Source organism: Stigmatopora nigra, chromosome 14 (assembly GCF_051989575.1).
Source record: "Stigmatopora nigra isolate UIUO_SnigA chromosome 14, RoL_Snig_1.1, whole genome shotgun sequence".
Lineage (NCBI taxonomy): Eukaryota > Metazoa > Chordata > Actinopteri > Syngnathiformes > Syngnathidae > Stigmatopora > Stigmatopora nigra.
Genome location: NC_135521.1, coordinates 12,999,888 through 13,025,512, shown reverse-complemented (window position 1 = coordinate 13,025,512; position 25,625 = coordinate 12,999,888). Strand labels below are relative to the sequence as shown.

General features: G+C 40.3%; 1 protein-coding gene, 1 long non-coding RNA gene and 1 other non-coding gene across 5 annotated transcripts in view; 1 reads left to right on the top strand and 2 right to left on the bottom strand.

The window, feature by feature from the left end:
* Window positions 1-3,123: 3,123 nt before the first annotated feature.
* On the top strand, window positions 3,124-10,027 carry LOC144207068 (uncharacterized). 2 transcript variants are annotated; one of them, XR_013328555.1, is made up of 2 exons: window positions 3,124-3,401; window positions 9,912-10,027. It is a non-coding gene; the product is annotated as an uncharacterized LOC144207068 (long non-coding RNA). The 2 variants fall into 2 exon arrangements; XR_013328554.1 differs by having other exon boundaries at window positions 8,928-10,027.
* The window catches only part of hars (histidyl-tRNA synthetase), a 29,895-nt gene continuing 12,002 nt past the window's right edge, over window positions 7,733-25,625 (bottom strand). For both annotated transcript variants that reach the window (XM_077732285.1, XM_077732284.1), the window contains 9 exons: window positions 24,396-24,521; window positions 20,319-20,426; window positions 20,148-20,246; window positions 17,111-17,204; window positions 14,230-14,357; window positions 13,877-14,149; window positions 10,194-10,310; window positions 9,636-9,782; window positions 7,733-8,101 (listed from right to left, as the gene is read on the bottom strand). In XM_077732285.1, the coding sequence (XP_077588411.1) occupies window positions 8,039-8,101; window positions 9,636-9,782; window positions 10,194-10,310; window positions 13,877-14,149; window positions 14,230-14,357; window positions 17,111-17,204; window positions 20,148-20,246; window positions 20,319-20,426; window positions 24,396-24,521 (1,155 nt within the window). In that variant the 3' untranslated portion in view covers window positions 7,733-8,038. The remainder of the gene's footprint in view (window positions 8,102-9,635; window positions 9,783-10,193; window positions 10,311-13,876; window positions 14,150-14,229; window positions 14,358-17,110; window positions 17,205-20,147; window positions 20,247-20,318; window positions 20,427-24,395; window positions 24,522-25,625) is intronic.
* Window positions 23,323-23,513, bottom strand: LOC144207979 (small nucleolar RNA ZL1). Its single transcript, XR_013328818.1, has one exon. It is a non-coding gene; the product is annotated as a small nucleolar RNA ZL1 (small nucleolar RNA).

Genomic DNA, 25,625 nt, shown 5'->3' with positions numbered 1-25,625 from the left:
CAGGTAGTTAGCACAGTGAAAAAAATGGCATATGATGCACTGTTTTCGCAACAGGGTAGACACCGTTTTAATATTTTTCCATTCTTTGGAAGCAGGACACTTTTTTTCTGTTGCAAAAACACTTTCCCCAAACAATGGTAATTGAGGGAGATATTATACCAATCGTATTTTCCCTCGTCTGGTTGTTTGTAAGAAGGTTGAGTCTCAATTGAAACACTTTCACCTTTTTGGCATATGGAGACAATAAAAACAAAATAAAAGAGTTCTCTATGGTTTATGGCATTGCTCCCTGAGCAATAATCCTTCCAATCAATAGTGAAGTGGTTGTTGTTTCGTTTTATTACATGAGTTCTCACCTATCTCCTCAAACGTTTCAACTGACTTACAGTGCAAACGGTGGTTCCACATCCCACTCTCAGCTATTTTCATGTCTGCTGGTTTGTCAGCAACACTTGGTATGGACGTTCCCAATTTGGGTCGTGCTAGAGCTTCTTCTTTATACTGTAGGTTGACAGGTCCAGTCCGTTCCCTGTTGAGAAGCACAGTCTCCTTCTGCTAACCCAAATTCGTTTCAATGCGTTTCCTTAAAGTATTTTTTTTAATTGATGTAATCAGATAGATTAGCCTCATCATCCAGTTACTATCGTGCAGTGAATAATGGCGATTTGTATGGTCTACCAAATAGGATTTTCATATGTTGTTGTCCGGTTGAACTCGTCATGTACGCGCAGTGATTTCGTAACTAAATATGGAACCTTTTGCCAATCCCGTCAATTATTTTGTTAACACAATTTGACATTATCACTATAAGTCAATGGTTCTTTGGAATTCCATCTCGTGCACTGATATGCCGAGCAAAGGTTAAGCATGCTCTACAAAAAAAGTTGTGCAGTGGCACCATATCAAGGCCACCATCCCCCCTGTCAAGACATAGGACTTCCAATGTCTCAATATGGCAGCTCACCCAAGTATGCTGAAGCACAAATATTTTTTTCCATAATTTGTTGCCACCATCCCTGAAAAGGGCTTATTGGCGATTTCAGAAATCGCTTACAAATTTCCGAATCCTTTTCCGCCTTGATATCTGATCAATTTATTATATTTTGGTGGCCAGCTAATGAAAAACACACGGACAACGATTCACGCTCACCCTCACAATTATAGGAATTTAGAGTATTCAACCAGTCTAGCATACATAATTTTGGTTTGTGGGAGAAACCCTGAGAAAACCCACACATTCTCGAAGACACGATGAATACTCCACACTCTGGAAGGTCGGGATCCACCCGGTTTTCATTAGTAGATCTCAGAACCGTGAGGTTGATGCGCGAACCACTAGTCTTTCAATTTGGGTTGTTTACCCAGTGGCGGACCGTCAGGTCCTTCAAAGCCTTCTCTGCTGGCCTGAGAAATATCTCAATCATAAATTATATTTTGTCCATCAATACTTATTAAAGAATTCCAAATTGTCTGTTAGCTTCCTTTCATTGCTTTTTCCCCTGGTGTTTTCATATTGAAGCATTTAACCCAGGGCTGTCCAAACTTTTTGCAAAGAGGGCCAGATTTGGTAAGGTGAAAATGTGTGCGGGCCGACTTTTAGCCTGACATTCTTTGAACCATTAACATTAAATGCAAATTAACTTTTTGGGATTTTTTTTAATTACAAGTGGCATACTTTTACTTTTACATTTTTTTTACATTTAGGTTTTTACCGAAATCACAAACCACAAAAAATTAAGAAAACTATCAAGGATATCTAAGTTCATGTGAAACATCACATATTATTCACTATTATATGCTCACTGTAGGAACAGTGCTGAAAACAAAACAATGATCACTGCATATTCAAAATGTGATTTTGACCATCACAAAAAAAATAATGAACTGAGATTTAAGAATTTATTCAACTCAGAGGACTTAACAAATATCTTGCCTGCACTAATGTGAAGGGTGATACTGGGATCTTGACTGCAGTATGTAGTCCAGGTCTTCATCGCACGCTAACGAGAAAAAGTCAAACTCAGTTTCTTTTGCCTCTAACTGTCTCTTAATATCTAATGAAACGTCTTCAATTCTCCGTGCCACAGTATTACGAGCCAGGCAAATATTGGCAAACTCTTGCTTCTTCGCGGGACAAATTTTCTCAACCATTTTCATTACACAGTCTTTAATAAATTCACCGTCACTGAAAGGTTTGCAGTGCTTTGCAATTAGCGTTGCCACTTCGTAGCTTGCCTTTGTGGCATTTTCATTTGACTCACGGGCTCTTGTGAAAAAGCTTTGCTGTGCCGTTAAAACAGCTTCCAGTTGCTTCACTTTTTCACCGCGTTCGTTCCCAGTTAGCTTGTCGTAGCTAGCATGTTTCGTCTGGTAGTGCCTCTTAATGTTGAATTCCTTGAAAACAGCCACAGTCTCTTGGCAAATTAGGCAGACACAGTTGTTTCGTATTTCAGTGAAAAAATACTCAAATTTCCACTTGTCCTGGAAGCGGCGGCCCTTGCGGTCAACTTTCCTTTTTTTGTTTACATGTTAGAAATGGGCTGGGCTGAAACAATGACGCAAGGGTCACGGCGGCCAGAGTGCGGCCACAGGGCTACTGCCATCTTCTGGTGAAGTGAAAAATAGCTTTTTGTACACATTTATTTTATACTGTGGTCAACAGTGCTGGCGGGCCGTGTATTATTGATTTCATGATAGAGGCCGTGGGCCGGTAAAAATGTGTCCACGGGCCTTAATTGGCCCGCGGGCCGGACTTTGGACATGCCTGATTTAACCAATCTCATTTCAGCCATTATTTGTTGCCAAGGTCAGAAATCTGCCTCAAGGCCTTCACAATCAGTTCTGCGGGCTTTGCTGCATTAAACAAGCATCGATAAGACTTGCTTTAACCAATCAGAATTCAATTTGGTGACACCAAGGCCATTTCGCAGGCGGAGGGACACATCATCCCTTTCACCAATTATGATTGGCTAGAAGGCGGATCAAAGCCAAAGTGAGCCAGCCAGTGATCGCAGACTCCACCCACAATGGCAGGCAGAGGAAAACAATTGGTTGTGATTACAGATTTGCTCACAAAGCTATTTTCCAGACGGACTTTTCCAGAAAAAAAATGGACATCATTAAGAAAGGGCGGTCAACTCCAAAGCTAGCAAGCCCGTTACAGCCGGGAAAAGGGTTATCCGCCACTTTTAGTGCGCCAACCATGAGAGCTACCAAGCTGTATTTGGAGCGATCTGCAAGAGCAAATATATTGGTGTTTTGATGTAAAGCCATTTTAAAGACGGACTATGCCAGAAATATGAAAAGACAGGCTCGACCTTCATCATTAGCTTCCATGGCGATAGAAAAGAAGGAAGAAAGAAAGGAGGATGGATATTGTGAACAGTTAAAAGGGATTTTTGGTGAGTAAAATATGGCTATATTCCTAAATAATATTTCAATTGTGGGCGCGGTTCTGATATCTCAAAAGCTTCAGTGTTTGTATTTAATCACTAAATGCTGCTAGGAAGTTGATTTTACCCCATTTTAGTGCAATTTCTGCCGTTTCGCCATTGACGTCCATCACAGTCTTTTCCCGGGGAAATCACCCTCTGGTTCGGTTGTAATGTCTGAAAAGCTCCAGTATTTGTATTTAATCAATAAATGCTGCTAAGAAGTGGATTTCACCCCATTTTTGTGCATTGATTATTTTTTGTGTCGCAGCTGTAGCTGCAGTCGAGGTTTTATAGCCATAAAAGTTTTTGAGGGTTGGATTGATTCGTTGAAGGCCCTACGAGAAAATGCACGGACCGCCACTGCGTTTAGCCATATATCAATTGTTCGCAAATTTTCATCACCGGTGGAGACCACCCTCCCTAGTGGGGTCCTTGGCAGCTCACCCCCTTTTGCATTCCTATCAGTAAAAATCATTCCCGAAGGAAATAGCTAAATAATGTATTAGATATGCGTGCCGCACACCTGCAAATTTGTTTTGGAAGTTCAATTGCCGCCGTTCGTCACCCTAGTCAGTCAGCATGAGCGACTGTCATGCGAGTGGCCATGGTTAACTCTTTGTTTGCCAATAATGCAATAATGGAAAAACTGACACATTGAAACACACTGGCCTCATGTTTTGCATTAAGTTATACACCTCTGTTAATGCTATCAGTTTAGCTGTTTACATAGAATTGAGGTGGCATGTTTTGCCTCTAAAGCAGGGGTGTCAAACCGATTCCGCCGAGGGCCGCAGTGGGTCCTGGTCTTTGTTCCAACCAATCAAGTGCTGACATTTTAACCAATCAGGTGTCTTCTAAAATAAGTAGCATCTGACTTTAATTAACTGATAACACTTGCAAAAGGTATCTTCTTTGTTGAGTTGGAATGATAACCTGCACACACTGCGGCCCTTTGAGGACCGGTTTGACACCCCTGCTCTAAAGTTTTTTAGTAGCAGTCAATGTATATCATATTCCGTTTGAGTTTTCGCCCATTCCATTTATTCTTAGACAACCCGTCTACTTGATGCATTACTCAAAGCTTGATATTTTCTAAGTTGGAGGTGTTATTTTTTACCATAATTCCAGCACTTGTTTCATAACTAAAAGTTTTTTTACCCTTACATCAGTAGCCCGCAAATTTTCATCACAGGTATAAACCACCATCCCCACTGGGGCTTTTTGGTATCTCCACCCCCATTTGCTGCCCTATCAGCAATATTAATTCCAGAAGAAACTAGGTAATTAATGTATTAGATTCGCATGCCACCATCTACAAATAGAAATTTGTTTTGGAAGTTAAAGTGCTGCCGTTCATCGCCGCAGTCAGTCAACATGAGCGACTGTCATGCTGTGATTAACTGGCGCATCGATCTACTAGCCGAAAGACATTTAGCCGACTGACATCTGGCCGACAGCCAACTCATCGAAAGATCATCTGGCCGAAGGTAGAATTAGCCGAACGACTATTTAGCCGACCGACTAACTAGCCGATGAACATTTAGCCGACGTGCTCGCCCCGCCCCCAGTCGTGTGTGTGATAACATTCATTTAGAATAACAAGTTACAGATAACAACATACATTTAGAATAACAAGGACATTTATTCACGGCCAAACAAGGAAAGGAGTTATAACTGTAGATAGTGTAATTTACACCAGAATAGAACACATTGAGATTAATCTTTGAATTGAGGTTCTCGGCAAATCATTTTGAATATATATTTCCTAAAATATTGGGAAAGTATTCAAAATTAAAATCTATTTAACAAGTATATATTTCTGCGTATCTCGAACTCCAAGGAGTTATCAATTAAACAACTACTATAAGTTCAAATATGGTGCTGCTGCTTAATAAAAATATTTATAATATGCTAAAATCACATGCCAAACAACATTTAATGATTAAATACAGATACTGTAGCACTTTGGAAGCTTAAACCGAGCCCAGGGTAGTGATTTCCCCAGTAAAAGACAGCCATGGACGTCAATGGCGAAAAACCCCAAAATGCACAAAAATGACTTGAAATCCAGCCGAAAACAGTATTAAATGAATAAATCCAAATAACGCAGCATAAATAAAAGTACTTGCGATTTTTAGAGACCATAACCGAGCCCAAGCTGCTTGATTTCCCGGTAAAAAGTGCACTTTTAATCCGGTACCGGACCCAATTGCAGTAAGATTAGTGTTCAGAAGTGTTCTGCCGATTCAAAATCAGTTTAGAGTGTGTATGGGTGTGTATTAAAAGCGAGTCCTCACGGTTCTGTTGGGTCATTTTGCACGAGGAATGTGTCTAAAATCTTCTAGAGTACGGCTTCTGGACTTACTAAAATACAGACTAGAGGTCTTAGAGAACAATACATGAAATTGTCACCCGTACGCACTCTAAACTGGTTTACAGATAACAACAAGCATTTAGAATAACAAGTTAAAGATAACAACATTCATTTAGAATAACAAGTTACAGATAACAACTTTCACTTGGAATAAGATGGGCATTTATTCACGGCCAAAGAAAGTATAATAACAATAAAAAAGTACTTATAACCTGTAATTTGCATCAGCATAGAAAATATTGAGATTAATCTTTGAATTAAGGATCATTTTGAATATATATTTCCTAAGTAATGGGAAAATATTATTAATGACGGGGAGGAAGAATGGACTGGTAGCACTTGGAAGATGAGGGGGTGGAGGAGGCCATAGTTCTGCCTGTGTGATGTCTGTTGTTGTCAAATGTATCAACCAAATCAAATCCAGGGGCTTAAGGCACAGAAGGTCCCGTGCTTTTTCAGGGGAAATGGAGACAAAATATGGGGATGTGCTCTACTTCACTGAGGTACATTGGGGGAAAACGTGTTGAAGAGATTTGTTGAGTTGAGAGCAGAAGTAAAACACTTCATGGAGATAGACGGGGTTGCTGTTCCTTTGCTAAGTGATCCCAAATGGCTCATGGACTTAGCTTTTCTTGTTGATATCACACATGAGCTTAATGTACTGAACAAGAAGCTACAAGGCCAGGGGCAACTTGTCAGTGCTGCCAATGACAACGTGAGAGCATTCTGCACTAAACTTTTGTTATGGAAAGCCCAGCTCTCTCAGACAAACCTTTTCCATTTCCCAGCATGCAAGGCTCTTGTGGATGCAGGCACACCACTCAGTGGTGAGAAATATGTGGAGGCCATTTCGAAGCTACAGTAGGAATTTGATCACAGATTTGCAGACTTCAAGACACACAAAGCCACGGTTCAAATTTTTGCAGACCCTTTCTCCTTTGATGTGCAAGATGCCCCTCCTGAGCTTCAAATGGAGCTCATTGACCTGCAGTGCAACTCTGCACTCAAAGCCAAGTTCAGGAGGTGAGTGGAGAAGCAGACAAGCTTGGGCAATTTTTGAGAGTGGACCCCCAGCTTTCCTGAACTTTTCTAAATGTTCAAGCAGACCATGTGCCTTTTTGGGAGTACATACTTGTGAGAAGCTCTTCTCCACCTTGAAATTCAATAAGTCCAAGTATAGGTCCAGACTTACTGTTGAGCATCTTCAAGTTCTACTAAGGGTTTCCACTGCTCCCTCCCTGAAGCCAAATGTGACTCAGCTATGTGAGAAGAAGCGCTGCCAGGTCTCTAGCAGCGAGAAGTAGGCAAGAGAAGCTGTGTTCAAAATATTTCATGTTCAATGTTCCATTCAAGTTCAGAAAGTTAAAGGTTAAAAAGCTGTTAATACAGACATTTGAAACGGAATAAAAATAATTACTTTTCTCTACTTAGCCAGCCAGTGTATATCTACTGTATGCTCATTATTATTATTATTATTTTTATTACGGATTTATTTTTTATTCATCTTTAAGTTAATTCATTTAATTTATTTTCTGTTAAAAAATAAAGATATTTGTTAATGTTGGAATGTTTTATCAGCGCTTTTCTTGTGGAAATCCTGATGCGGTCCGGTCCCACCCACTCTGCCTCATTGGACGCCTATGGCAGTCAATGGCAGCAGCCAATGTGTTAAATGAGTGTGCTTATTGATATTCTGATATTAGATATTTAGATATTAAACTCAATCTCTCTCTCATTTTAATTTTGAGAGCTGGTTTCAACAGTAGATATTTTTATATTAAACTCTCACTTTCTCATGATAACAATTTTGAGAGCTGGTTTCAAAGGTAAACTATCATAATTAGAACCCGTTCCCCGTATTTTTAAATACACCCAAGTACGCACGCGCGTAATAGATTGGAATACACCACAGTACCATTAAATGTTCAAGCAAAATTCATGTTTAATACCGGCACCAAGTAGTCTTCTTGTTGAAGAACTTCGAAAATTAATAACATCAATGTTTTTACCCCCTCAGGTCCAGTCAATACAAATGAATGCGATATGAGAAAGATGCAATAAAATTTTCTGACTGAAAATGTCATGTATGAATACATAATCCAGAAGCCAGTCTCCAAAATAATAATAAGCATTTCACAAGAACCATTTCTTGAAAGCCAGGCACCGAAATTTGCCATGCAAATAATATGGTCATGTACACATAAACAAAGGACGTGATGCATCGGGATGTTTACTGGGTCTTAGAGGTCCTCTTTCGGATCTCGCAGATAAGATCAGCTCTTGAGATATCAACCTGTTGGAAAGAAGAAAAGCAAAAAGAGCTCATCATTTTTGGATAGTGCACAACTTTTGTAGATAAAAATGTGAGAAGCACTATCACAAAAGTACACTCATACAATCTATGATACAATGTAGAACATGCCATTGACTAGGACTGGACAAAAATGTGTAATTTTGGATCCCACCCGTACCATCAGATCTTTATTTAATTTATTTTAAAACTATTCTTATTTCAGTTTTTTCATTTGTAATTTGCACTCAAAAACACAAGAAAAGTAACTATCTCTCACAAAAAAAGATATTTTGCAGGGGTATACAAGAAAAAAATTAATTGCCCCATGAGAAATAATTAATTTCTACATACATACACCTAATATGTACAGTGGGGAAATAAGTATTTAGCCGACCACTAATTATTCAGGTTATCCCACTTGAAAAGATTAGATAGGCCCGTAATTGTCAACATGTGAAAACCTAAACCATGACACAGGATGTGCACAAAAAACAACAACTGGAAAATCACCTTGTTTGATTTTTAGAGAATTTATTTCCAAATTAGAGTGAAAAATAAGTATTTGGTCAATACCAAAAGTTAATCTCAATACTTTATGTACCGTTTGTTTACAATAACAGGGGCCAAATATTTCTGTAAGCTTTTCACACAGCCATGTCACGTGATCATCTGCCGTCAAGCGGGGCATGTTATCGTGAATAGAAATGAGTCAATATGTCTTGACCTCCGCGGCAGAGGCTTCATCGAACCCCTGAAAATGACTCCCGAACCCAGGTTAAGAATCACTGCCTCATGTCTGATCTTCCCTACCACCCATCTTCAAAAGGTTTGCTGGAGCCTAACCCAGCTGTTTTACAGCAAAAGACAGACTACAACCAAGACTGGTCGCCAGTCAGTCGTAAGGCACACAGAGACAAACCACCATCCGGACCCCCAATCATACCGCCACCAGCGCGAATTGAGCCGACGCCTGCCCGCACCTAAGTCAGGCGAGTGAACCACTCATCACAATGCGAGAATCACTGCCCTAGGTCATAAAAATACATAAGGCTACAAGAGGCTCACGGGCTGGACTTTTGACAGGCAAAGATAATTGTATGTTTGTAATTGTACTCGGATCTAACTTTCTTTTTTTCCTTCTCCAAAGTGATGTACAGGATATGGGTTACATACGTTATGCTTGCAAAAAAAATCTCCAAAAAGTTCCAAATCACTCAATGCTGCTGTATTCCATGGTGACGCTTTGATGAATGAAATGGTTCGGCAATGGCCACATGTAGTTTATTTGATACAGTCCAAACCAATGCAACCAAATGTTGCAGGATGAAGAGAGGGCAAGGGGAGCTGATTTAAGCGTGGACTGCAAATATCCAAATGTTGTGTGGCGTGTGATGTCATCAGAACAAGAGTGCGCTGCATTTTCCTTTACACCTTGGCGGATGGAGTAAGACCCCGCAACAAAATACTTTGAAGCACAGATTCAAAAGCTTCCATTTTTACTTTCCATTTTCATCATCTTAATGTTGCACTGTACCTCCTCTCTCGTGGCCACAACGCGAAGCTTGACAACACCATCTTTCAGCTCCTGTTCACCAAGTATAGCCACAAGGGGAATTCCAGATTCCTCGCAGTGCTGTAGCTGACTGAGCAATTTGGGGTTCTTCTTGTACATTACTTCTGCCTTTAGAGAAATACAAAGATAGAAATTCCCTATTAATATTCAATGGTACTTTCTTAAACCAGTCGTTCATTATTTTCAAGATTTTTATTTATTTCAAACTTCATTTTTCTATTACTATCACTCCTACAGGTAAAAAGTGGAGCAACTGTGTCCTGAAGCCACGATGATGAGCACTCACACCTGTATTCTTTCAAACATTTACTAATCTCAAATGTGTATAATAAAAGGTAAAATATTTAAAATGATTTATTTCAACAAAATGTAATCATTATACACTTGGACAGTAAAGTATTCTTCAAATGCGGTATTGATTGGGCGAAAAGGATGAGAGGTCTGATCCAGCTAAGGCAAACATAAAAAATGAAGTTTATGAAAACTGCAACTCTTTCAAATACAATAGAAAAGCCAAACCTTGATCCCAGCGTTCCACAGTTCAGTGACCAGTTTCAGCCTTTCTTCCATCAAGTTCTTTTGCGCAGATGCTACCATCACCTCCACCTGAGTTGTGCGTACCTTCAAAGCTAAGGCCTAAGGAAGACCATTGTTGTTAATTGTTGTAGTAAAGCTCTCTGGCTGACTTAAAGACTGTCAATACAATCAGTGGTGCCTACGCAATCTAATAAGCATTGTGCGAAATGAGTGGGCCATATTTAATATTTAACCACAATGAATAGGGGGACAAAATTAATTGGTTGTGCCTTCACAATCTGTGGAGCAAAAGATATATCACTGAGACGAAGTATATATTTACACTTTTCTTTCTATACACACATTATTCACTCAAGAATAAGGCGGCGGCACAGTTAGAAAGCATTGGAAAAATACTGAAAGAAAAGAAATATGCAGATTTTTCCCCTCAACAGAATAAGTGTTTCCATAATTTTTCCTGCATTTACAAAATGTCAATTTGGAAAATTTGACAAATTACCATTAAAAAACCAAGCACAATAAATTGCACCCTATTATGGAGATGCATAAGCTCATTTATTTAAATACTGTTATTTACTTGTAGTACTCTTATTGATTGACCTCTTTATAAAGTGTCATACAATACACAGAGTGGAGATTATAGACCGAAGACCACCATACAAATTCCTTTTAATGTACTAATAGTAATACTAGTGTACTGATAATGGTACTTAATTTCATTATCGTTCATGTTCTTTTTGTTTCGTTTCACCTTTTAGTTTCCTTTGAGTGAATTGGAGGCGGTTTATCCAAAAAAAACATTGAGAATTTCGAATTGTAACTTGTTCTGCTTCAGGATGTTAAATTTCAACAAATAAAAAAATGTCACCACAACATTAATATAGCGATGTGTGGACTTCCTCATTGTCATCATCAATCTTAAACAAGGAAGTCGATAAATGCTGTTTTAGGCTCTAACGTGGTAAGAGCACCACGAAACAAGGTATAACAGGTCTTTGTGAAATTTAATCCAAGACAGTTGGCACTAACTGTCGTGTACCTATTCTGTATCAAGTCACCATCATGGGGTGCATGAGAGTGTGTTTTAAGGTATGTCATAATGCATTCCTGTCGGCATTAAATATACAGTAACCCCTCAAATTTTTGTGCATAAATTTTGAAATATTTTGAAGGGAATACAAAAGCAAACTACCATCGATAGGTTGCATGCAGGAGTTCAAGATGGCGGCGCGCACGGGTGCAGCGGCTCATTGCTCTCCAGTTCATTCGTTATCCTACAGTCGCCAGAATCTAATCACTTTCGGAAAGAGAGGCAAGATACCCAATTTCACGACTTACTACAAACTAACCTTCAATATCCCCGAGAACATCCGGAGACCTCCGGGATCTCCGAGGATATCCAGCCCACCCAAAGTACGCCGTAGACGGCTAAGAGAAAGGAAGCAAAAGCTCGGATGGCGGGCCTTACGGCTAATCTACGACAACAACCACTTCGAGCCCCCTTTCCTAGTATCTTTTTGACAAACGCCCGATCCATTACCCACCATTTTTGGCGTGGATCTGCCTTCTACAGGCTGACTGAGGGAGGGTAAGTAAGAAGACAGTGAGAGGTAAGTGATCCATTTTATTCTTGTTGGCATTGGTGAGGAAACTTAAAGTCGCCGGATTGATGGCGCTCAAGAGATGATGCGATGTTTCCATCGTGGCGGAGTGCTAACAAGTCTGAACATGTCATTTAATGGGTCTTGCCTGGGATGGCGAACTTGTGGAGAAGCACTATCCAATTTCGTCATACGCAGCTGGTTATGATGACTATTAGGCTTTTTGTCAAGTCAATGATGACGACAATGCCTATGTCTGATTTAAATTTAAAAGAGTTAAATCTGAAACTCAGGATGGAGGCGGGGGAAACGGAGCCAAACACACCGCCAGAAGAAAGGTATAAAAATATAAAACAAAATTAGAATTATATTTAGCTTATTTTTGAGTGTGTCTGAATCAAGTTAATTTAAATTTGTTTATATTATGTTACGATTCACCGGTGCAAAAAGTCTCCCCCGCAACTCTTTCCCTCGCTCTACCCTCTGCGAAATAGGTCTAATTTTAGTTCTATTTAACACATTTTAGTGAACTATTAAACAACTAGTTATTTGATACTTTTTTAATAGATGGCGAATTAGAACAAATAAAAATGTTTTTCCATTCCAATATCCTATTTTGGTGTTTTTTGTTGTTTTCAGTTAATTTCAATGGAAAACGTTCGTTTGAATTATGAGAATATCGACATTTGAGCTCAGTCCCGGAACGAATTAAGCGCGCATCTCTAGGTACCACTGTAAATATGATAAGACACTCATTACACATAATTCATATTGATTGTCTAAAGATCTGCATGTGCACTGCTGAGTGTAAAAGCAAACTAGTGTAATATATATTTAACCATGACCGGATGTTTCGTCTTCGGACACTTGGTCGAAGGACACTTCGTCCCCGGACGTTTGGTCGACGGACAATTCTTCGCCAGATTCGCCGCCGGACATTTCGTCAAACGGACAATTTGTCGCCGGTTTCGCTCGCTCTCAAAATGCACTTTAAAAAGAGGTTTAATATTAAAGCAGGACAGATGACCTCCAAAGCCCTGATGTTGCCACACAAACTCAAGAAACTTCACTAGAAAAGTTAACGTAGTTTCCTATTCAAAAAACAATAAATGAACAAACCAATGGTGATAAACACATGGCCTTCATATTGTAGTAGCACCTCTGGTCAATTTATTGTGCTGTCCATTGAAGAATCTGCCAGTATTGAATGGACAAAAATTCTACATTAAAGCTTAGACAAGTCAGTGTGTGAGGTTAACTCATTCTGTCATTGACGGCAATATGCGTCCAATCCATTTCGATTGGGCGATTGGCAGTTAAAGAGCCCATTCATTCACTGCGCTTGTCAACAGTACTTTTCAACCAGATGTTCCACATTAAATGGATTGGTCGTCAGGCATCTGCATTTGAACTGCAATTGAGTTTGATTTATTGGATGAAGGGACTATACAAATTAATCAACATATACATGTAAATATGTAAGATTATAGCCACAGGCTAATTCCCTTTTGTGAAATGAATTGCCCACCCCTGCTTTAATATTAAACCTCTTTTTGAGAGCGAGCGAATCCGGCGACGAATTGACCGTTCGACAAAATGTCTGGCGACAAATTGTCCGTCGACCAAACGTCCGTTCGACGACCTGTCCGTCGACCAAACGTCCGTTCGACGACCTGTCCGTCGACCAAACATCCGTTCGACGACCTGTCCGTCGACCAAACATCCGTTCGACGACCTGTCCGTCGACCAAACATCCGTTCGACGACCTGTCCGTCGACCAAACATCCGTTCGACGACCTGTCCGTCGACCAAACATCCGTTCTACGAACTGTCCGTCGACCAAACATCCGTTCTACGAACTGTCCGTCGACCAAACATCCGTTCGACAAAACATCCTTGGATGAAGTGTCCGTCGACGAAACGTGCGGGTACCATATTTAACATAGTTATTAAAACATAGATCACCTGTGGCACCACAAACCATGTATTGACAAAGCCGAAAAAGCATGAAATACAGAAAACTAAAACCACCAAGTTAATGCCAGAAACCCACCTCATACATACCTCAGCTTTTTGCTCCATAAAGGAGAAGATTCTCTCAATGCCAATGCTAACACCCACACATGGCACTTTCTTTCCATTGGGATCAAACATGCCAACCAATCCATCATAGCGACCGCCTCCAGCAATGCTGCCCATACTAACACAATCATCAGCAGGTGAACCATTTTCAACTTGAATGGTGGAGGGCATCATAATTGCCTGGGACAGCACTGCTTCATATATAACTCCTGTATAATAATCCAGACCCCGGGCTAGACTAAGGTCAAATATCACCTGGAAATGACAACATAACATTATAGGTGCAACAAAGGATTTGATTAAGTGTACAAATTACAGCGATTGATATTTCATACCTTGTCTACAACCTGAAAAAGCTGCAAGTATTGGAAGAGCAATTTTATATCTGAGAGACCTGCACAAGCTTGCTTACTCAGAGACATTTTTTGATCAAAGAGGAGGCGCTCTGCTAATTCCATACCACCTGCAAAACAAACAGAAATATGGGCAAAAGTTGAGAGCCTGTGGGTGTTGAATCACAGAGTTAAAAGACAGTTGTGTTTTGGTCCGATTCCTTAAGTTATTGTCACTTGTCTGCCACGAGAGTGCCATGAAAAAGTATTTGGCCCCTTCCTAATTTCAGTTTTTTTTGGTATACTTATCACACACAAAACTTTCAAATAATCATAGCAATTTTAGTATGACACACAGACAACCCAACGAAATAGAAAATGATGTTTCTAAATGATGATTTTCTTTACCAATGCAGAAACAAATTCCAAACTTGTCTGGCCCTCTGTGAAAAAGTAATTGAACCCTGAAACTAAAAACAGGTTGGGCCACCTTTGGAAGCAAGCGTTTACGATAAATTGTGATGAGTCTTTCACAATGCTTTGGAGGAATTTTGGTCCACTCTTCTGTGCTGAATTGTTTAAATACGTTTTCTAGCATGAGCAGTCGTTTCAGATCACACCACAGCATTTCAATAGGATTTAAACTTTGACTTGTCCACTCCAAAACCTTAACTTTTTTTTGCCATTCAGAGGTAGTGGTGCTGGTTTGCTTTGTACCTTTGTCATGCTGCATGTTCAAAGAGCGCTGTAGTTTGAGCGCACGGACTGAGCGCCGTACGTTCTCCTTCGAAATGTGCTGGTAGACAGTAGAATTAATTCTTCTATCAATTAAAGCAAGTTGTCCTTCCGCCTGGACGGGACCTGACTGACGTTTGTGCGTATGCACCAAACAGCATACGCACCCTTTTTGGATTCCTTGGAAGGAATGTTGGAGAGTGCTTTTTCGGGGGACTCTCTAGTTCTACTGGGGGACTTCCATGCTCACGTGGGCAATGACAGTGAGACTTAGAGGGAGCGATTCGGAAGCACTGCCCCCCTGATCGGAACCCGAGTGGTATTCAATTGTTGGATTTGTGCGCTCGTCGTGGATTGACAAAAATGAACACTATGTTCAAGCATAAGAGTGTTCATATGTGCATTTGGCACCAGTACACCCTAGGCCGCAGTTCGATGATCGACTTTGTGGTCATCGAACATGCGGGCGCATGTATGGGACACTCGAGAGAGAAGCGAAGGAAGGAGCAATCTATTGATCATCACCTGGTGGTGAGTTAGATCTGATGGTTGGGGCAGTGCCCATGCGGCCTCGGAGACCCAATCTCGTGAAGGTCTGCTGAGAATGCCTGGCAAAGTCCCCTGTCATAAGAAGTTTTAATTCCCATTTCTGAGAGAGCTTCTCTCATGTCCAGGAAGAAGCGGGGGACATTAAGTCCGAGTGGACTATGTCTCACGTTTCTATTGCCGAGGCAGAAAACCAGAGCTGCGGCTGCAAGGTAGTCGGTTCCTGTCGTGGCGGCAACCCCAGAACCCGCTGGTGGACACCGGCGGTAAGGGATGCTGTCAAGCTGAAAAAGGAGTCCTTTCGGGCCCCTTTGCCCTATTGGACTCCAGAAGCAGCTGACAGTTACCCGGGTGACCAAGCAGTATGCGGCTCTGGTCATCTGTGGGCAAAAAACCAAGGCCATGGAGAACGACTTCCGTGTGGCTTCAAGGAAATTTTGGTCCACCATCCGACGTCTAAGTAAGGGGAAGCAGTGCACTTTTGCACTTTTAAAATATATTAAATTGTTATAAAATATTACAAGTTGTGGCTCTGGGAAACTACATAGCTCACGCAGTTCAATGAGGCCCCACCCATTTATTACCAATATTAAGCATGAAACTGACAAATACTGGAAAACTGCTTTCGCCCCTGTTTAAAGAGTCAAGCTTGGAAAATTTCCATAAACATACCACCTTAAGGGTGGCACTATTTGTATCGTAGAAAAAACATTGTTTGGAAGTAGGCCTGCTGTGATGAACTTTATTGGGCGATATTTTGTCTGAAATTATTTCTGATATGAAATAAGTGAAATTTAAAAGTGACAGTGCAAAACCCATTTACATCCAATAAATGGTAATTCTTAAATATAACACATTTTTTATCAATATAAAACAATTTGAAACCTAGTTTGGTGTTAAATAAGAAATAGGTGAAAACACTGTCATTTTTGTATCTCCATCAGAAACAGTGATTTCCAAAATTAGCCCCATCTTGTCCTGCAACGTGTGCATGTTACCAAGTTTGAAGCCAAATTATTTTGTATGTTTTGCCAATCAGATTTCTCTTCAAGATGGTTACTATTTTAGTGCAGAATTTGAAACTTAAGAGTAACTGCAGATGTGTGCATTTATTTTGAACATGTTTTCTGAAAAGTTCAAGGGAAGTTCAGACTCCCTGCTAACTGTTTGATTTACACTAGATATATAAAGTGGACTTTTTCCCACTGATATGTGGCGGCAGTTGTAAAATTTTTGTATTATATTGTTTACAAATGCTGTAAACCAGTGAGTTTGAATATGGCATTTCGGCGAAGACCACCATTAGCTCCTAGCAAGTAAATTGTCTTTCACCAATAGCCTCAATAAAGCAATGCTTACACTTAGTGTCTAATGTAGTTTTTTTTTTTTAGTTTTAAGTCTGAATATTAGTTATGTGGTGTTTTGATGACCAATAAACATCTGTGAATGTAACTTTTGTATCAACGACATTTAAACACGCATGCACAGATGGGGAGAAATCGCATCTGTGAACATTATCGTTCCCAATATTTTCATCTACCATGCAAGAAATGGATTTAATCTTTTTGAGAAGTCATAATAGTCATATAGGGGGTACCCTTACCTTTCATACTGACATATTCCCCAATCTGGTCAGCAGCCTCCTCTGACAAGCCTTTCTCAGTCACCATCTCCCTTTTCACATCCTCCCAAGGCATCTGGTAAATTATATGGTGGCATATGAAAAGCATAGTTAAAAAAATACAAATAAATAATATTGTGTTGACCAAAAATATATTTTTATAAAGATACAAGTACTAAGGTTGTGATGATGGTGTGGAACTAGATCCGTTAGGGTATCCACACCTTACCCATGAGACCTGCCTCTCAAAGCAGGCGTAATTATTTCAATTTCAGACTGATGTATGGAGCACTGAAATAAATCTTCATCAGCCTCTTTTAAGAGTGCAGTGGAATCACGGCCACGTCGCTCGATCAACTAGGGCTTGTACCTCGACAGTTTTTTTGCATGTTTGTTGGATTTCTGTGATTCCTTTGGCTAACAATCTTCTGCTTGCTACTCAGGATTTGATCTTCCATGCGCCGTCGGATACATTTGCCTGGCTTCCCTCGACACCTCCTAAGAAAATTCTCCCCAACCTCCATCTCGAAAACGGATTCACCACCCTCTTTAAATAAAGAACTCTTGGATTCCATTCTTTTTTACACTGGGGTACTCCACCAGCAATACAACTTTCTTTGTTCCATTAGCTTGGTTTCTTTCTGGTAGTTATTTATTGGAACCATTCAGTCATGCATCCGCAGTCATACACATGAGATCAGCTGTGAACAATAAGCAGCAGAAAGAACAAGACGTTGATGCCGCTGGAAATCCGGTGCAGGACAAAAGTGCTGGGAGAAGAAGCCACGATTCAGACCAATCATTCCATCTATTTTCATGGGGAAAGTGAGATGCCTCCCCAATAAGATGGAAGAGCTTTCTGCGCTTTCCAGGCCGGAAATGGAATATCTGAAGTGTTTTACTCTTTACCTTTTGATTCTTCCGATCCAGACTACTGAGGGACTGTACGGATTAAAATTCAATTCAATTCAAAAGCCTTTATTGTCATCATATACAGCTGCGTATAACAAATTTGGTAGTGCTACTCCAAGCTTTTCAAAGTGTGTTTCCCAGTAAAAAAGAAAAAACAAATAGTATAAAAGTATAAAAAGTCCCATCCCGGCTAGGTGAATTCTAAAATATTGCACAGTCTAAGATATTGCTCATTGTTATTGCACACCACAAAGTTATTGCACAGAAGGGATTGTGTGTCATGCTAACGCAAGTTCAGAGTCCTGATGGCTGTGGGAAAAAAACTGTCCATAAGTCTATTTGTCCATGCTTTTTGAGACCTGTAGTGTCTGCCAGAGGGCAGTAGCTGGAACAGGTTGTGACCAGGGTGGTATTGGTCCCTAACAATGTTTCTGGCTCTGGTGAGGTAGCAAGGGCTGGCAAAGTCATCCAGTGAGGGCAGAGAGCAGCCGATGATCTTCTGGGCAGTGTTGATCACCCTCTGCATGGCCTTTCTGTCTGCTGCCGTGCTTCCAGCGTACCACACTGTAATGCAATATGCCAAGATGCTCTCCACAGTGGCTCTATAGAAGGTTATCAGAAGCTAAGTGTCCAAATTGTTCCTTCTGAGTACCCTCGGGAAATTGAGTCACTTCTGGGCCTCCTTCACCACTGTCGCGGCGTTGGTAGACCAGGAGAGCTTGTCCGTAACGTGGACCCCCAGGAATTTGAAAGACTGGACTCTGTCTACGGATACTTCATTTATTAGGAGTGGGGCTAGATCTGTGCTGCGTTTGCGAATGTCCAGGATTATTTCTTTAGTTTTTGTGATGTTTACTGTGAGATTGTTCACCAGACACCACAAAGACAGTTTGTTGACCTCATCTCTGTCGGCCAACTTATCCCGTCCTGAGATGAGTCCGACCACAGTGGTGTCATCCGGCAAATTTGACGTTGGGGTTAGACTGGTGGGTCGGTTTACAGTCATATGTGTACAGGGAGTACAGAAAAGATCGGAGTACACAGCCTTGAGGGGAGCCTGTGCTCAGTGTAATGGAGGAAGAGAGGTTGGGACCAAGTCTAACAGTTTGTGGACGGTTGGTTAAGATGTTCTTAATCCAGTAGCAGAAGGAAGAGGACAGTCCAGGTGGGAGAGTTTGTAAGCCAGAATGTCCGGTATTATAGTGTTGAAGGGTGAGCTATTGTCAATGAAAAGCATCTTCACATAGTTCCCGTGGTCCTCCAGGTGGCTCAGTGCTGTATGTACAGCTACGGCGATGGCATCTTCAGTGGACCTATTTGCTCAATAGGCAAACTGGTGAGGATCAACTGAGGGATGGATTTTATCCCTGATATGGCGGGCGAGCAACTTTGCAAAGCACTTCATGATCAGAGGCGCAAGTGTAACAGGCCTATAATCATTCAGGCTGTCAACGGTTGGCTTTTTAGGGTCATGGATAATGGTGGCATATTTCAGGCAGGATGGGATGATGGATTGTTGCAGGGAACAATTGGAGATCTTTGCGAATAAGCATGGAAGAGTTATTCTGCATATTTTCAACCACGGTCTCAGTCTCCAGAAGTTTCCCACATTGTGGAAGACTTCCTGTGTGTGGTTCCAGTTTTATCTAACTCTACAATGTCTTATTCTTGGGACTGTATCAGTTTTTGCTATTGCAACCAAGATGGCGCCCCTCAAGTGGCAACCGGTAGCGGTAACTCCATTTGCTCTTGCTCGTTTCGTGTTTTTGCTGCTTTATTGTTTTTTTAAATTGCATTTTAAGATTCCTTAATGCTTCCCATATACTTTGCCTTTTACTTTGTGCTTTTTGCTTTGTTGTTTTGCAAACTTTGCCACTTTACCCCACCCAGTCCCATGACTTGGTCTTTGCTTGCTACTGTCTTGCTATTGCAACCAAGGAAATTTCCCGAATACGGGTTCCAAACCAATCCAATTACAACAAACTGTTTACAAGACTGTATTTGGGTTTTTAAGAGGGAGTATTTTAGTCTCATTAGGTACAAAATCCTTACGTTTTTTTAAACAAGTTTTTTAAACTGGTAGTGTACACAGAAATATTCTCCCAACCTTGTCCAATTTGTCCACTGTTGAACAGATGGTGCGGAACTTGTCCTCTGGCACACCACACACAGCAAACATCCCATCAAGAATGCGTCTGTCATTGACCTCAAACACAGAAGATTACATTATCTAATGATATTCAAATAAGCTAAAACCATCTCTTTACTCTAAAGGTACCTTGATGCGGAAGTCCCCAAGTTCTAGCTCACTGAGGATTTCATAAACTATCCTCAGGCACTCAGCATCTGGGACCATACCATCATACTGCCCAGCAATGTCGAAATCCTATAATACAGAAAATTATTCATTCAAGAGTTGTAATTTGGGGAAGAAGCCAATGAATTCCAAGACGACAAATAGCAGCAACAACAGTATAAATCAGAGGACTACAGACCAAAAAAGAACTACAATTTGGGGGCTGATCATTTTCTTGCAAAAACATTGGTCTGCCCGTCAAAACACCCATGAGAAAATATTGCAAAATAAACCATAACAAGAGGATACAAGTCTTGTCACTAGTGTAAAGAGTTTTTGTAGGCGATATATTGTCTGATGAATTGTTGCTGCTATGCAATAATGTCAAGAAAATTATTTAATAGATAACATTTTATCACTAATGCAGTGACAAGCTATCCTAATAAACCACTCATTCTAATGCAATATTTTTGTAAATAAAAATCCCAAGCTAAAATAAGGTCAATTAGTTTACCAAACTAATTTTGTTTTCCAATAATTAGTGCATTGTTGATTTAATGATTATTCTGAGCATTAAAGCAACAATGCCCAAATTTATGCACCTGCATACTTCTGTTTAAGTAACCCTAACCCTATATACGTTCACTTCTCAAATATCAATTTGTCTGCTATAGGATTTATCTAACTGAAATTGGTGATACAAATAATCAATGACTTATAAAGGAAATGTTCATACGCATGCACGCATTCACGCACGGACGCACGCACGCACATACGTTCGCACGTTAGGGTGCTAACACTAACAAATAACTAGTGGTTATGTTTAATAGTCCTAAAATTAGACGGATTTCGCAAAGCTGTTCCCTTTGCACATACACATACACGCACGCATGCGTGCATGCGTGCATACGAAGAGTACATGCGTGCATGCATGCATGCATACATGCGTGCATACATGCATGCAAGCATGCACGCATGCATGCATACATGCATGCACACATGCAAACATGCACACATGCACGCATACATAGACATGCACACATGCACGCGTACATACATACACGCGTGCGTACATACATACACGCGTGCGCACACGCATACACGCACGCGTGCGTGTATGCGCGCACGCATACACGCACGCACACACGCGCGCACGGACACACGCACCAACGCACACACGCACACACGGACACACGCACACACGCATACATGCATGCATACATGCATGCATACATGCATGCATACATGCATGCATACATGCATGCATACATGCATGCATACATGCATGCATACATGCATGCATACATGCATGCATACATGCATGCATACATGCATGCATACATGCATGCATACATGCATGCATACATGCATGCATACATGCATGCATACATGCATGCATACATGCATGCATACATGCATGCATACATGCATGCATACATGCATGCATACATGCATGCATACATGCATGCATACATGCATGCATACATGCATGCATACATGCATGCATACATGCATGCATACATGCATGCATACATGCATGCATACATGCATGCATACATGCATGCATACATGCATGCATACATGCATGCATACATGCATGCATACATGCATGCATACATGCATGCATACATGCATGCATGCATACATGCATGCATACATGCACACATGCATGCATGCATCCATACACCCATGCATGCATGTATACATGTATGCATGTATACATGCATGCATGCGTGTATGTGTGCATGTATGCGTGCATGTATGCGTGCATGTATGCGTGCATGTATGCGTGTATGCATGTATGCGTGCATGTATGCGTGTATGCATGCATGTATGCATGTATGCATGCATGTATGCATGTATGCATGCATGTATGCATGCGTGTATGCATGTATGTCTGCATACATGCATGCATACACGCATGCATGCATGCATGCATACATGCATACATGCATGCATACATGCATACATGCATACATGCATACATGCATACATGCATGCATACACGCATACATGCACGCATACATGCATGCATGCATGCATACATGCATGCATGCATGCATACACGCATACATGCACGCATACATGCACGCATACATGCACGCATACATGCATGCATCCATACACCCATGCATGCATGTATACATGCATACATGTATACATGCATGCATGGGTGTATGGATGCATGCATGCATGTGTGCATGTATGCATGCATGTATGCATGCATACATGCATGCATACATACATGCATACATACATGCATACATACATGCATACATGCATACATACATGCATACATACCTGCATGCATACATACCAAAAAAGTATTTGGTCACCTACAAATAAGCAAAGTTTCAGAATGTGAGAGGTCTCAATTCTTCTAACGAGGTTTAACGAGGTCTCCACTTGTGACCTGTATTAGTAGCATCTGTTTAAACTCTATCGGTATGAAAGACACCTGTCCACAACTTTTAATTCACCACCCTCTCCAAAGTAACAAATACAAATCTCGTGGTTATGGTCTTTCATATAGAGGTACCTTGAGATACGAGCTTAATGTGTTCCAGGACTGCGCTCGTATGTCGATTTTACTGGTATCTCAAATCAACGTTTCCCATAGAAATGAACTAAAAACACAAAATTGGAATGGAAAAACATTTTCATTTGTTCTAATTCGCCATCTATTAACACAGTGACAAATAACTAGTGGTTATGTTTAATAGTGCTAAAATTAGACGGATCTCGCAAAGCTGTTCCCTTTGCACATACATATACGTACACATACATGCATACATGCATGCATGCATACATACACACATACATATGTACGTATGTGTGTATGTATACATGCATGTATGGGTGTATGGATGCATGCATACATGCATGCATACATGCATGCATACATGCATGCATACATGCATGCATACATGCATACATGCATGCATACATGCATGCATGCATACATGCATGCATACATGCATGCATACATGCATGCATACATGTATGCATGCATGCATACATGCATACATGCATACATGCATACATGCATACATGCATACATGCATACATGCATGCATGCATGCATACATACATGCATGCATACATGCATACATGCATACATACATGCATACATGCACACATGCATGCATGCATCCATACACCCATGCATGCATGTATACATGCATACATGCACACATGCATGCATGCATCCATACACCCATACATGCATGTATACATACACACATACGTACATATGTATGTGTGTATGTATGCATGCATGCATGTATGCATGTATGTGTACGTATATGTATGTGCAAAGGGAACAGCTTTGCGAGATCCGTCTAATTTTAGGACTATTAAACATAACCACTAGTTATTTGTCACTGTGTTAATAGATGGCGAATTAGAACAAATGAAAATGTTTTTCCATTCCAATTTTGTGTTTTTAGTTCATTTCTATGGGAAACGTTGATTTGAGATACCAGTAAAATCGACATACGAGCGCAGTCCTGGAACACATTAAGCTCGTATCTCAAGGTACCTCTATATGAAAGACCATAACCACGAGATTTGTATTTGTTACTTTGGAGAGGGTGGTGAATTAAAAGTTGTGGACAGGTGTCTTTCATACCGATAGAGTTTAAACAGATGCTACTAATACAGGTCACAAGTGGAGACCTCGTTAAACCTCGTTAGAAGAATTGAGACCTCTCACATTCTGAAACTTTGCTTATTTGTAGGTGACCAAATACTTTTTTCTACTCTAATTTGGAAATAAATTCTTTAAAAAGCAAACTATGATTTTCCTGTTTTTTTCTCCCATTCTGTCTTTCATGTTGAGGTTTACCTATCTTGACTATTACTGGCCTCTCTATTTTTTTCAAGTAGGATAACTTGCACAATTGGTGGTTAACTAACTACTTATTTGCCCCACTGTGCATATATGTAAGCGCGCACCCGGACCCCCACGCACGCGCCCACGCGCCAGGTCTGGCAAATCAGCAAATGGTTAACAGCAAAAATAGTTGCACAGGATCAGGTTAGTTGAAATGGACTTACACATTGGTAAAACTCTCGATAGCGTCCACGGGTCATTGCAGGATTATCACGACGGTAGACCTTAGCAATATGATAGCGCTTGATGTTGGTGATCTTGTTCATTGCCAGATATCGAGCAAATGGAACCTGAATGTAAGGAAAACTAAGGAAAACATACTTTTGGTCGAATGATGATCAAAAAACTTGAGTAGACTTTCCAATTCACATTGCTTCCAAATGTCATAAATCATACAGACACTCCCCGACTTATGAACATTCAATTTATGAACAAACAGTACATACGAACGTGTCTGCAAATTGCGTTTATGTCGAAAAATGTTCGTAAGTTCGATTTTGTATTGCGCGCCTTTTTCGAGTGGTCTCCGATCGCTAGACTAATTCTCGTTGGCAAGTGGTCGTGCGTTATTCTATGGATAGGACATTTGTGTGCAGCATTTTCGGAATATTTTGAAGGAATTACAAATGCAAACAACCCTTAATAGGTTGCATCTGAATCAGGGTGGAGTTGAGGCAAATAGAGCCAACCCGGCGACAGGTATCAAATTTTAAAATAAAATTGTAATTACGTTTAATGTTAGGTTAGATTAAGCTTATTTTTTGTGTCTGCATCATAATCCAAGTTCATATATATTTGTTTATGTTATGTTACGAGCACGTTACCATGCAAAAAATATGTTTAATTTTAGAATTATTTAACACATTTTAGTACTAATAAACCACTAGTTATTTATTACATTGTTAATAGATGACCAATTAGAACAAATAAAAGTTTTTCAATCCAATATACTGTTTTTGGTGCTTTTTCAGAAGGTTGGAACAAATTAATTTGTTTTTATTTCATTTCTATGGGAAACATTCATTTGAGTTACGAGTAAATTGACGCACGAGCTCAGTCCCGGAACAATATAAGCTCGCATCAAGAGGTACCACTGTACTTTGCTTTTCAATCACTGAGAACTGAGATCTGTAAATAAAATGATTTAGTTGTGAAAAAATAAATCTGAAATCCTCTTCAATCTTTCATTGTCGATTTCCCATTGGAATGCTAAAACCAACTTAAAACCTTCTGTCCAAAACTTGGGATGTAAGTTCCTCTCTACATATTTTGGATAGTTTTCAGTTGCCATTTTACCACTATTTCTTATTTGAAAGTGACAACTATTGTGTAATTTGAACCATCCAAAGAATTGAGATATTTTGACATTAAAAGCAATCTGACTGACACAACAT